The sequence below is a fragment of the Palaemon carinicauda genome, unplaced genomic scaffold (genome assembly GCF_036898095.1).
Source record: "Palaemon carinicauda isolate YSFRI2023 unplaced genomic scaffold, ASM3689809v2 scaffold1679, whole genome shotgun sequence".
NCBI classification, from domain to species: Eukaryota; Metazoa; Arthropoda; class Malacostraca; order Decapoda; family Palaemonidae; genus Palaemon; species Palaemon carinicauda.
In genome coordinates, this window is record NW_027169235.1 from 17,501 (window position 1) to 32,106 (window position 14,606).

The 14,606-nt window shown below is 33.7% G+C and overlaps 1 protein-coding gene across 4 annotated transcripts; it reads left to right on the forward strand.

Annotated features, from left to right (window-relative positions):
* Window positions 1–7,543: 7,543 nt before the first annotated feature.
* On the forward strand, window positions 7,544–13,226 carry LOC137635758 (uncharacterized). 4 transcript variants are annotated; one of them, XM_068368208.1, is made up of 7 exons: window positions 7,544–7,653; window positions 8,165–8,259; window positions 8,386–8,494; window positions 8,621–8,708; window positions 12,108–12,187; window positions 12,330–12,453; window positions 12,667–13,226. In XM_068368208.1, the coding sequence occupies exons 2-7, from the start codon at window positions 8,193–8,195 to the stop codon at window positions 12,958–12,960; spliced, it is 762 nt and encodes a 253-aa protein (XP_068224309.1). In that variant the 5' UTR covers window positions 7,544–7,653; window positions 8,165–8,192; the 3' UTR covers window positions 12,961–13,226. The 4 variants fall into 4 exon arrangements, with proteins under 4 accessions (XP_068224309.1, XP_068224308.1, XP_068224311.1 ...); XM_068368207.1 differs by having other exon boundaries at window positions 7,552–7,627; XM_068368210.1 differs by having other exon boundaries at window positions 7,628–7,748.
* Window positions 13,227–14,606: the final 1,380 nt, after the last annotated feature.

Here is a 14,606-nt window from a genome sequence, read left to right on the forward strand (position 1 = left end):
ATAAATATTCCCAATATAAACTAAGAAAACTTTAACAAAACAAGAGGTAGAGAAATGAGAGAGAATAGTGTGCCCAAGTGTACCCTCAAGCAAGAGAACTCTAGGCCAAGACAGTGGAAGGTCATGGTACAGAGGCTATGGCACTACCCAAGACTAGAGAACAATGGTTTGATTTTGGAGTGTCCTTTTCCTAGAAGAGCTGCTGACCATAGCTAAAGAGTCTCTTCTACCCTTACCAAGAGGAAAGTAGCCACTGAACAATTACATTGTAGTAGTTAACCCCTTGGGTGAGGAGGAATTGTTTGGTATTCTCAGTGTTGTCAGTTGTATGAGGACAGAGGAGAATCTGTAAACAATAGGCCAGACTATTCAGTGTAAGTGTAGGCAAAGGGAAAGTGAACCGTAACCAGAGAGAAGGATACAATGTAGTACTGTCTGGCCAGTCAAAAAATTCCAAACGCTCCAGTGGTAGTATCTCAACGGGTGGCTGGTGCCCTGGCCAACCTACAACCTACCATTATGATCAATCTTATATACTTCCTGAAACAGTTTTGATGCCTTCTCTCAACAGAAAGATGAAAGAAATGAATAGTTATTCACATAACTCTCTGTAATTATTAGAATCAGTAATGTCATGTCATGTAATGAATATAGACATTATATGAAAGAAGATTGCACTTTTAGAAAAATGTAAATTTTGGGTCATTTCTGTATTTTTTCTGAGTTCCGCACATAGAAGATGTATTACTGACAATGGACAGACGTCAGTCCCCCAGAGAATGATACTCGAAGATACCTTTTATTGACTAAATAAGAAATAACGAGAGATGAGTGAAAAGTCCTGTTAGTTGGATCTATGTTTTCGATACGGAATAAAAAAAATGATCAATGATAACAACATTCTTGTTGGGTATCATTTGTTTCAACGGATTCATCTCAAGAGGTTCCCAGAAGAAGCGATATTTGGTGGCGAAGGACAATAGGATGACAAAGTCCCATGAAGAATCTCAGAGTTTCCTAGGTAGTAGGTTGGCCAGTGCACCAGCCACCCGCTGAGATACTACCGCTAGAAGTTATGGGGTCCTTTGACTGGCCAGACAGTACTATATTGGATCTTTCTCTCTGGTTACGGATCTTTCCCTTTGCCTACACAGACACCGAATAGTCTGACCTATTCTTTATAAATTCTTTTCTGTCCTCATACACCTGACAATACTGAGATTACCAAACAATTATTCTTCTCCCAAAGGATTAACTACTGTAATGTAATTGTTCAGTGGCTACTTTCCTCTTGCTAAGGGTAGAAGAGGCTCTTTAGCTATTGTTCTCTAATCTTGGGTAGTGCCATAGCCTCTGTACCATGGTCTTCCTCCACTGTTTTGGGTTAGAGTTCTCTTGCTTGAGGGTACACTCGGGCACACTATCCTATCAAATTTCTCTTCCTCTTGTTTTGTTAAAGTATTTATAGTTTATATAGGAAATATTTATTCTAATGTTGTTAATGTCCTTAAAATATTTTATTTTTCCATGTTTCCTTTCCTCACTGGGCTATTTTTCCTTTTGGGGCCCCTGGGCTTATAGCATCCTGCTTTTCCAACTAGGGTTGTAGCTTAGAAATTAATAATGATAATAATTAATAATAATAAGATGAACAGGATTACAAACATATATCTTAAGATGTGTTTCTTTGGGAGTATCTTTATTTAAATCCTTCAATCAAATTCTTTCTTATTCTTTCAAAATGGTCAAGATGAAAAGATTAAATTTAAAAATTACCGGAGAAATATTTTCTTTTGAAAATTGAAGATCACACATCATTTCCCTTTCCCGACACATTAAACCCCCCCCCCCACACACAGAAACATTCTGTATATATACATGTATGTATAATATATATATATATATATATATATATATATATATATATATATATATATATTATATATATATGTGTGTGTGTGTATATATATATATATATATATATATATATATATATATATATATATATATATATATATATATATATATATATATATATATATATATATATATATATATATATATAACAATGCAGCCATTTGTAGTCCACTGGGGGCCAAATGACTCAGGACACATCCTTATACATATCTGGGGTTTGGCAAGTTTTCATCACCACGAAAAGCCACTAAAGACTGGTGATGGTGGGAGACTATCAACCTAGTATGGGTGGCCCTGACTAATACAGCTTTGCTGATCATGGCGATACACAAACTCTCTCATCACATTAAGGTATCCTCACTTATATATATATATATATATATATATATATATATATATATATATATATATATATATATATATATATATATATATATATATATATATATATATAAACCTACGCACATAATTGTAACATACATGATCATTAACGTTTTCATGGTGAATTATTTTTCTTGTGTGAATAATAAGTTCAAAGACTTGGCTATTCAGAGTAAGTGTTAAGAGAGAGAGAGAGAGAGAGAGAGAGAGAGAGAGAGAGAGAGAGAGAGAGAGAGAGAGAGAGAGATTTGGGGACATTATACAAATCAATTGAAAGTGCAAGTTTCTCACCACTTTTAGAGGAGGAGGAGGAGGAGGAAGAAGAAGAAGAAGAGGAGGAGGAGGAGGAAGAAGAAGAAGAGGAGGAGGAGGAAGAGGAGGAGGAGGAGAAGGAGGAGGAGGAGAAGGAGGAGGAGGAAGAGGACGAGGAGGAGGAAGAGGTGGAGGAGGAGGACTGTTTGCTCGGCACTCAGAGAAACTTTGAATAAAATCTCCTCTGGAGGAGACTTGAGAGACGAGATGTTGGTGATGCTTTGCTGATCGCAGCCTGGATCTTGCATGACTGCAATTGGTATTGCATAATGGAATCTCTGTTTTCAATCTGTTTTATAAACTGAGGAATTACTTGGCTATAGAGAACTTATGACATTTTAGCCTTTGTATGGGATATAGTATACTGTCCATAGCTCCATGAGAAATATTCATTAATAAATTAATACATATGTTAAAAGAGATTTTAAATTATTACGAAACTTATAGAAGGGAAAACTAGAAGTTGAGGAAATGCTTTCTTTGTGCTTTGCAAAATCAAAGTGTCTCCTGATATCATTCTTCCCGACATGTTCAATACTGGAATAGCAATGTCCACCTCGCTGGAATATTCATGACGAAATTTACATTTACGTTTTGGCATCTTGGGCTGGATGCAAAAAAGTAGACTGTAGAAAGCAGAAATGACTCTGGCATGGAGGGTTCAGATGAAATGTCACAGTGTGTTACCACTCAATAGTCAGCACTCGCCTGGTGTCAACCAATTTAACAAGTTGGAAACGCGATTGGCTGCTTCATGTAAACACAGTAAACCTTTAGTAACATCTTTTGGTTATTCAATTTATAGTTTCATCATCGTAATTTCAAGAAAAATCACCATTTTACGTTATATCATGAGTGAGGATCTTAATTAAAAATTTTTTTTATTTATTTTTATATATTTTTTATGATGAACTAAATGCGGGACAAAAGGGCGTCCCGTGAGGGTTTTTCTACGGGGCACAGGACAGAAGGATCAAATTCGGGACATGTCCAGCAAAATCGGGACGTCTGGCCACCCTACGAAGAATATTCCTCAATCTTTTTGACAAAAATAAACATTCAAATTTACTAAATACATAGTTTCGGCTTAATGTTCTTAAAAAGGAAAGTAAAAAAATACAAAAACAAAGATATTAATTGTGTCTCTATATCTTATTTCCAACTGTGCAACTTTTGATAAAGAAAAAAAAAAAGGATGTTGCAACTGAGATGAAGAGTAGGAAACTTCTCTCTGTGGAACACGTGCTCGCCAGTCGTCATGGGGATTTATCCCTAGATTTGGGAATTTTGGGTGTCTGGTGGGGATATTCTGTACAAATTTCTATGAAGAAGAAACAAAGATGAGTAAAACTTTATATTGTTGCAATTAGTTTTCTTGCACTTATGAGAAGTAGGCCTATAGTGAATAATTTCTATATTAGTAAAGCCTGTATGATCAGAAGGAAATATATTGTGGAAATGGGGAATTTTGTGTTGTTTTTGGGGGATTTTTTTCATTGAGATTTGGGGATATTTAGTCTACCCCCATCTGGTAACACTGGCCATGCATGTCCCGAGGAGGAGAAAGGGCGTTGCCGAGCGCTGATGGAATGCATTAGCTTCTCCAGAGGGACCGATGGCCTCTGGAAGGTCAAGGACGACATTTCTGCATTTGTGGTTTCTGAGCCAAGACCTGTTCCTCCTCCTCTGTTTTTCTAACTTCGTCTTCTTCTTCTTTTATAGGGGCATAAAATGCCTTCGTAAGTCAGTTTTTGCACCTGAATAATAAAAACGCGCGTGTGTGTGTATGTGTGTGTGTCAACCTGGGAAATTGGTAGAATTGCAAATGAAAGAACATGGAACGAAGCAAAGGCCGTAATTCAGTGCAACAATATCGTTAACAGATATATCATTTAATCGTGTCTTATTAACTCAACCAATAATATTACATTAAAATTAAACTCCAACATTTTTTAACCTGATCTTTAAATTAGACAAAAAACATGATTAAGTACAAGAATAATGTTGAGGTTAAACTTCATTACAGTGCTTAAAATAAAGCAGAAAAGGAGTTCAATTTTGTAATCTACTTACATCTGGTTACCTTGGCATAACTGCACCTTTTCACCTTTTGATTACAGTATTTGATGCTTCTCTTCTCGTTTACCTTTCTTTCTTTGGACTCTATTTTTCCATAGTGTTTTATCTTTTGTATGCGAACGGTGTAGGAATAAACACGTGAAAGGTATTGCCTGATTCTACCTTTTATTCTGCTATAGTATTCGTTTAGAATAGAATATGATGGGTAACTTCATCATATACATATGTATGTTTACATATGTGTATGTTGTATTGGCCATATCAGTTTAAATTATATATGAATTTTGTCAATGAATCCTCCATTGATTTAATCAGTCTATGAAAAGCGAAAATTATAGAATGGCAGCAAGAATCTCTGGGTTTATAAATACTAAAGAAAAATTGAAAATTGGTAATTGGAATGTTAGAACCATGAATCTGATTGGGAAGTTACAGCAAGTGGAGAATAAATTTATGAAATATGGTTTGGATATCTTGGCCCTAACTGAAATGCGATGTAAAGGGATTGGTAACGAAATTTTAGACCAAGGTAATATATATATATATATATATATATATATATATATATATATATATATATATATATATATATATATATATATATATATATATATATATATTGCATATATATATATATATATATATATATATATATATATATATATATATATATATATATATATATATATATATATATATATATATATATATCCTTATCAGCAGAACACCAATCGTCATCTCCTACTTCAAGCTTCATAGATCTCACCTATGTAGGTCTGGGTCTTCCAACTCTTCTAGTGCTTTGTGGAGCCCAGTTGAAAGTTTGGTGAACTAATCTATCTTGGGGAGTGCGAAGAGCATGACCAAACCATCTCCATCTGCCCCTCACCATGATATCATCCACATTTGGCAGTCAAGTAATCTCTCGTATAATTTCATTTCTAATCCTGTCCTGCCATTTAACTCCCAATAATCTTTGAAGGATTTTGTTCTCAAATCTACAAAATCTGTTGGAGATTGTCTCATTGTCATACCATGACTCATGTCCATACAGTAACACCGATCTCACCAAACTGATATATAGCCTGATTTTTATGTCTAATTTCAGGCAATTTTATTTCCAAATTTTTTTTAACCTAGGTATTGTCTGATTTGCTTATTTCAATCTTTCATTAAAAGGCAATTGTAAAGACCCTGAATTAAAGATCATAGTTCCTAAATATTCAAGTGATTCTACCTCATTAATCCTTTCTCCCTCCAATGATATTTAATCTTCCATTACATACTGTTCTCATCATCTCTGTCTTTCTTCTATTTATCTTGAGCCCAACCTCGTGTGATATTTCATGCATTCTGGTGAGCAAACATTGCAAATCCTGTGGTGTTCTGCTAATAAGGACAGCATCATCACCATACTCTAGGTCTGTTAAATTCCTATCACCAATCCAGTCTAATCCTTCTCCACCATCTCTGACTGCTCTAAACATTACGAAATCCCTGAAAAGGATTACTAACATAGGTGACAACACATTCCCTTGGAGTACTCCGCTGATCACTGGAAATTCATATGATAAGACTCCATTAACATTAGCTTTACACTTGCTATGCCCAGGAACAGACTTAATCAAAATTACATAATTAAGAGGAATTCCATAGTAACGTAGGACTCTCCACAAAATTAGCCGGTGCACAATATCAAAGGTTTTTTCATAGTCCACAAATGCCATCACAAGGGAATTTCTATATTCTACGCGTAGATTTAGTAGTTTTGAGAACAAAGCCCTCAGAAGGATATTGGGAGAAAATTTTCAGGACAGGATTAGAAACGAAACTACAAGATACATTACTTGTGTGCCATATACAATGAGATAATATTCAGGGGCAGATAGAGATGTTTTGGGAATGCTCTTCGCACTCCCCAAGAGAGATTAGTTCACCAAACGTTCAGCTGGGCTCCACAAGTCACTAGAAGAGTTAGAAGACCCAGGCCTACATGGCTGATAACTATGAAGCGCGATGTAGATGATGAATGGAGAAGTATTGAATTGAAAGCTCAAGATAGAGACAGCTGGCGAAATCTAACCGAGCCCCTTTGTATCATTGGGCGTAGGAAGAGATGATGATGATGATGATGCATATATATATAAAATATGCATATGTATACAGTATATATAAATACAAGTAGATATTTACATATATGTGTGTATAGAGTATATATATATATATATATATATATATATATATATATATATATATATATATATATATATATATATATACCATTGTAAATCTGTGTATATACGCATGTATATATATGTATATATACATGAATATATATATATATATATATATATATATATATATATATATATATATATATATATATATATATATATATATATATGTGTGTGTGTGTGTGTATGTATATACGTATATTTACATGCGTATATATACAGACTTACACTATTTTATATATATATATATATATATATATATATATATATATATATATATATATATATATATATATATATATATATATATATATATATATATATATATATAAAGAGAGAGAGAGAGAGAGAGAGAGAGAGAGAGAGAGAGAGAGAGAGAGAAGAGAGAGAGAGAGAGAGAGAGAGAGAGAGAGAAGGCGGCACAAACTAGGAATGAAAATATCAGATTAGGAAATGTGACTCACTAAACTTACAACGTATCGAGCCAAAGGGATCCTTGAAGGTGGGGAAAGGGGAGGGGGTGTGGGAGTGCGAGTTTTCGGCGGGTGGGGTGGGGGGGGGGGAATCAGGGGTATCCAATTGGTATTTAAGGTCCAGGATAAGCTCATCCCCTCAGTCCTCCGGAATCACAAGCACTCTTGTGGTGGTGCCCTTCAGATCTGCTCTGCGTCCGTCGTCTCCTTCTGCAGACACAAGACGTTGTTGTGGGTTGGACTGTGTCTCCTTGATAGTCAGTCATTCTCTGGGGGCTGAGATATTTCTATTGCCAGCTCACCTTTCATGAGTTGATGAGAACAAAAGTTTACAAATGACGCATCTCTAAAAGTGAAATAATCTTTCATACAATTTGTACAGTTCTTAATATTACTGTTTCTAATAATTACAGTGAGTTATATTTAAAATTACTCCTTTCTTTTATATGTTACTGAGAGATGGTCTCGAAGCTGTTTCAGAATGACATTAAGATTGTTCACAGTTTTGCTGGACTAAACTGTGATCAATCTCTTTTGAGACCACATGTCTTTCAATATAAAAAGAGAAGTAAAGTTGAACAAGTACTGATTACAGTCTAAAATTATTATATATATATATATATATATATATATATATATATATATATATATATATATATATATATATATATATATATATATATATATATATATATATATATAATCAATCAGTCTCTCTCTCTCTCTCTCTCTCTCTCTCTCTCTCTCTCTCTCTCTCTCTCTTTACAGGTCGTCATTGAAACGCTCTCCCTCAGCCATGTTCCAGAGAACATTGATCTTGGCGGCAATTTCAGCTGCCTTTGCATCAGGGATTCCGCCTCAAAGTAAGTAAACAAAGAGGTTGAAAGAGCTTTATGAAATTGTGCTGTGTCTGAGTTCTCATTTTTTAACTTGTTTACTGTTGCTTTCTTTACTCACTTAGTTTATGTTGAATATTCCTTTCCTTTCAGTATCACCATGTGACCTGATTACTTATGAACTACAAACGGCGCTTAGTCACCAGGATCCACACACGTTCTCCAATTTCTTCAATTTCATTTATATTCGTGACCACATCAGGTTAGCTATGAATAACAAATGAAGATATGAATTTCGTTTTTGGTAACTTTTAAAACATTCTGCGACATTTTATTACGATGTGAGCATTGTCATTTCTTCTAAGCTGAAGCTGATTTTTTTTTTCAGTTACACCTTCGACTTCTCGAACCCGACATTACAAGGCTTTTCCAATGTTAGCTGCACCTCCTTCCATGATTTTGAGGGTGACAGAGTGGTAAGGAATCATTATAAAATCTTCGTGCTTTGTTACCTAATTATGTCATATTCTGAAAACAACTAAACAAAACAATTAATTGTTTGTGGCTCGTTTGATTTTGTATATCGTTTCTTTAACCCTGGATAGGTACGGTCCTCGGACACCCCTTTAAGGGTATACTCGGACGCGAACGACCCCCGACGCCAAAAAAAATTCTTGAAAAATCAGTTTTTGCAGTAACCTCCTTTTTTCTTTTGCCAAAAAAAACTTCAATGAATGCTTAAAACAACTGTATAGGTAAATACTACTCATCTGCTGAAAAACTATTTATTATAAATATTTTAAAAAATTAAGTAGAAAAAAAAAAAGACCTGACATAAAAATTCATAAAAAAAAAAGTTTATACATATATACACAAATCCTTTTAGGAATTGATTCTTGAATGTTTAGGACACATCTTGATGTATTTTGGATGAAGTCAGACCCATGGAGGTGAAGATCTGAAATGAGAAAAAAAGGGTAACTTTTTTGGCCAAAAAAATTTGTCCAAATTTCATGAATTTTTTTGGGTACCCAAATGAAATAGGAAGTGGCTAATTTTTTTTAGGGAATAAACATATGTTATCCTAAAATAGAAATATGTAAAAAAATCTTCATTATTTTGTAAATTACATTTATATCAGGGGCCATATCTAAAGGTAATTTTTTGAGTACTTAGAAATTCCGTAAAAAAATACATATATTTAATATATAATATGATATTTATGCAGGTAAAAATATACCAAAATATCACAAATTCTATAGGGAACAAGAATATATATAGATAGGGCAGCTTACGCTTCGGATATGTCCACAAAATGGCCGCCAACCACACTGACTCAGACTCCCTAATCTGCCACTTGAAATGTAGGAAGGGTATGTCAATTTCAAGGTGTTATTTACTAATCTAATTATTATTGGATATGCATAAAAATTGTATGGTGGGTTGCTGGATAATTGTCGATTATTTTACGAATATAAAATTAAAATTCTGACCCAAAAAATTTTTTTTGAAGGGAAATAAAATCGAAAAAAAAATGTAAAACAATATATTAGCTAAAAAAATTTGATGATATTCAATCAAAAAAAAGTAAACAAAATTTCCGACAAATAAACATCTAGAGGAATCATTACTCTGTGATAGTTCCTTAGTACGTAGTAATTTTGAAAGAATTGGGAAAAAACGAAAAATGGCAATCACCGGAAAATCGAACACATACCTATATATACGCCATATCTGGCTAAAAAAAAGATAGGCATGGGTAGCCAGATCATCTAGAAACACTTTCCAACACTATAAAAATATAAGTTTTGCGACACTACTTGCCAATTCCTTACGGTAACATGACTAAGCAAAAAAATGCAAAACAAATAAAAAGGGGCACTCGAGGAAAAATGGCTAACATCTAATATACGGCATTTCAGAAAAAAAAATTCAGCCACGTGCTAGTCAAACCATCAAGGCACATTTTCCGACAAATAAACATCTAAATGAATAATTACTCTGTGATAGTTCCTTAGTACGTAGTAATTTTGAAAGAAATGGGAAAAAACGAAAAAATGGCAATCACAGGAAAATCGAACACATACCTATATATACGCCATATCTGGCTAAAAAAAGAAGATAGGCATGGGTAGCCAGATCATCTAGAAACACTTTCCAACACTATAAAATTATAAGTTTTGCGACACTACTTGCCAATTCCTTACGGTAACATGACTAAGCAAAAAAATGCAAACCAAATAAAAAGGGGCACTCGTGGAAAAATGGCCATTCTAATATACGGCATTTCAGAAAAAAAAAATTTCAGCCACGTGCTAGGCAAACCATCAAGGCATATTTTCCGACAAATAAACATATAAATGAAATATTACTCTGTGATAGTTCCTTAGTACGTAGTAATTTTGAAAGAAATGGGAAAAAACGAAAAAATGGCAATCACAGGAAAATCGAACACATACTTATATATACGCCATATCTGGCTAAAAAAAAAATAGGCATGGGTAGCCAGATCATCTAAAAACACTTTCCAACACTATAAAAATATAAGTTTTGCGACACTACTTGCCAATTCCTTACGGTAACATGACTAAGCAAAAAAATGCAAAACAAATAATAAGGGGCACTCGCGGAAAAATGCCCAACATTCTAATATACGGCATCTCAGATAAAAAAAAAGACATGCACGTGTTAGCCCAACCATCAAGGCACACTTTCTAACACATAAACATGAAAAAAAAATCAATAATATACGGCAATTCCTTACTACGTAGTAAATTTTTACAAATATTGAAAAAAAACAGAAATTGGCAACCGCAGTTAAATACCCAATATACCAATAACTACGTCGTATCTGACAAAACAAAATCACGCATGGGTAGCCAGATCATCTAGACACACTTTCCAACACTAAAAAAGCAAAAGTTTACGACACTATTTCGCAATATCTTACGGAAAAATGACTTGGCAAAAAATGAAAAAAAAGGAAAAAGGGACACTCGCGGTAAAATGCCCGACATTCTAATATACGACATCTCAGATAAAAAAAAAGACATGCACGTGTTAGCCCAACCATCAAGGCACACTTTCTAACACATAAACATGAAAAAAAAATGAATAATATACGGCAATTCCTTACTACGTAGTAATTTTTACAAATATTGAAAAAAAACAGAAATTGGTAACCGCAGTTAAATACCCAATATACCAATAACTACGTCGTATCTGACAAAAACAAAGTCATGCATGGGTAGCCAGATCATCTAGACACACTTTCCAACACTAAACAAGCAAAAGTTTACGACACTATTTGGCAATATCTTACGAAAAATGACTTGGCAAAAAAATGAAAAAAAATGAAAAAGGGGCACTCGCGGTAAAATGGTCCTCGTGGTGATGAACGACATTTTAACTAAAAAAAAAAACATGCACATGGTAGCCAAACAATCCACCAAGACTTTCCACAACTGATAACCTATACAAGTTGCACCATTCTACGACAATTTCATAATACGTAATAACTTTGATAATTATGCAAACTACCCTAGAAGGGTAAACTCGGACGCGAACGACCCCGACGCGTCTCAGAAATCGGGGAAGGAGTACAGCTACAGCAATGCACATCTGGACACTACTAGAGCGTGTAGGGGAGACACCTCCTGCAGGTCGATCACCCACAAATTCAGTCACGGGGGTGAGTCACGTGAGAAAAACCTGTTTTTTTTTTACGCTCGGGGTCGCAAACGACCCACCGTACCTATCCAGGGTATTAACAAGAAGAAATGATTCATTTGTCTTCTTCCTAATTCTCACCTACTTCTAATTAATTAATACCACAAAAATTCTCTGTCTCTACAAATAATTCCTGATCTTTATAGGCAACACTTAACCTCAAAGTACACAATTTGGAATTCGATGCCAGTGAGGTCATAATAGAACAACAATCAACCAACTTTACGTGAGTATTTCCAAAACTAACTTTACCCGTATATTACCTGTCCCTCCTGTAGCATTGTTGAACAAAAATTCTTGTCAAATTTGAACTTTAAGAGATAAAAGATTAGTCAATTGCTATTAACAATGGTTATGTTTACTGTCAGTACACAGTTGAATGGCTATACTCTGGTGTTGAGGTTCAGATACGATAATTACATTCCGTATCCCCTCAATCTCTGCATCAAAAGAGATTCTCTCGGAATGACCTTCTATGCTGAAAAAATCACGGTAAGTGCTCCTTTTACTCTTCCTTAATTAAATCCCTTATATGGTCAACTCTTATTATTTAGTTGTCATCACTTGTGATTAAGAACTAAATACAATGGAGAGAATGTTGATGTAACTAAAGAATAAAAAAAAATTATGAATGATTGGACAGTCTCGTGAAATTGGTGTTAAGAATGTGATTTCCACCATGTCTATTTGTATCTTTCCTCTTAGACCCACGTTGTATTCAGTTCAAACGTGACTCGGGAGCTGAATGATCATCCAAAAGAAGTGGTGGAGGCTATAAATCTTTACCTTCCTCGCTTTGCGAACAACTTTACCACAACACTCAACAATATACTTTGCAAACCCATTCCTACCCCAACGACTGCAATTCTTACCTCTACACCTGAAAACAGAAGAACATCTGCGAGAGCAGCGCCAGCTCCAACAATATCTTTCCAACCCCCCTCTCTACCTAACACTACACCGTCGCGGATACCCTTCGGGATACCTGACTACCCCTAAATGGATTCCGGACTCTGGCACCCGGTGGAGGTCTAGGGACAGCTGGCAGAGGCTAAGAAGAAGTAGCCCCTTTTACATGTACCGTAGTTCTATGAAAAAGAAAGAGGAATTATATTCTGGATACTAACATTCAGATATGTTCAAATCATTAGCAATTGATAATCATATTTTCTTTTTCTGTGATCTTTTAGTTTGAATTTAGAAAGCTTAATATTATGCAATAACCATTTGCTTTATATGTTTGTAAAAAAAAAAGAATAAAATCTTCGTTTTTTAAATACCCAAATATTTTTGAAACAAAAACAATGAAATGTTTAGAAACAATATTATGTTATATCAATACTATTAAATAAAATAATTGGGCTATTTCAGTCTTCTTATCCTTATGATTCTATATAATGAGGGAAATTTAAAACTATAATTGTACAACTTACCGTTTTATTTAAATCTATTCATGAATACAGTGTTGGATAAATATCTTTATTGATAAATATATATATATATATATATATATATATATATATATATATATATATATATATATATATATATATATATATATAGTAATGATTATTTTTATACGGGCCTATTATTCTTAAACTTATTTTATCTAGGGTAAGTACTTAACACTTGAGAATGACAAAAAAAAAATGTAGAGGATTTGAATAGAAAAAGCAGAGATGTAGGACTAAGAATTGATACGAGTAAAACCAAGATTATGTTCAATGAAAAGGCAGAGAGACAGCAAATAAGTCTTGTGGACGAAAGTCTGGAGATTCTTAATGAATATACATACTTAGGACAGACAGTAAGTGGTTCCCCATAACATGAGATAAAAAATAAAAGAAGTATAAACGTGGTATGAAGAGCTTTTGGTAAACAAAATGAAATTATCAAGGGTAATCTCAATTCTCTCTCTCTCTCTCTCTCTCTCTCTCTCTCTCTCTCTCTCTCTCTATCTATCTAAAAAATTATTTAATCAAATGGTCGTACCAGGAATAACTTGTGCATCAAAAACTTAGTCTTACAAAAGCCTTAAAACATAAAAAGTGAATTATAACTCAAAGAACTATGTGACCGTAATAGCAGCCATTAAAGTAAAGTAATATATATATATATATATATATACATATATATATATATATTTATATATATTATATATATATATTTATATATATATTATACTATATATGTGTGTGTGTGTATATATATATATATATATATGTGTGTGTGTATATATATATATATATATAAATATATATATATATATATATGTGTGTGTGTATATATATACAAATATATATATATATATATATATATGTATATATATATAGATGTATATATATATATATATATAGTCTTATTATATATATATATATATATGTGTGTGTGTGTGTGTGTGTGTTTGTGTGTGTGTATGTGTGTGTGTGTGTGTGTGTGTAATGAATAGACAACAACGTCTCAGTGGCGTCCAGATATCGAAGACAGCTTCTCCTTTGGACAGATTGTCTTGCAGATAGTTTTCAGGATAACAGCAGAAATATATTTACTTTCCTTCATTCATTGTCTTACATAACAATATTTCATCAATACAAACAATACATAATTCAGCTGTATATTAAGAGAGAGAGAGAGAGAGAGAGAGA

Excerpts from the sequence above, each read along its gene's own strand:
- LOC137635758 (XM_068368208.1), top strand. The coding sequence starts at position 8,193 with ATGTTCCAGAGAACATTGATCTTGGCGGCAATTTCAGCTGCCTTTGCA. Across the intron at positions 8,709-12,107 it reads ATTTTGAGGGTGACAGAGTG|GCAACACTTAACCTCAAAGT; the intron begins GTAAGGAATCAT and ends TGATCTTTATAG. Across the intron at positions 12,454-12,666 it reads TCTATGCTGAAAAAATCACG|ACCCACGTTGTATTCAGTTC; the intron begins GTAAGTGCTCCT and ends CTTTCCTCTTAG.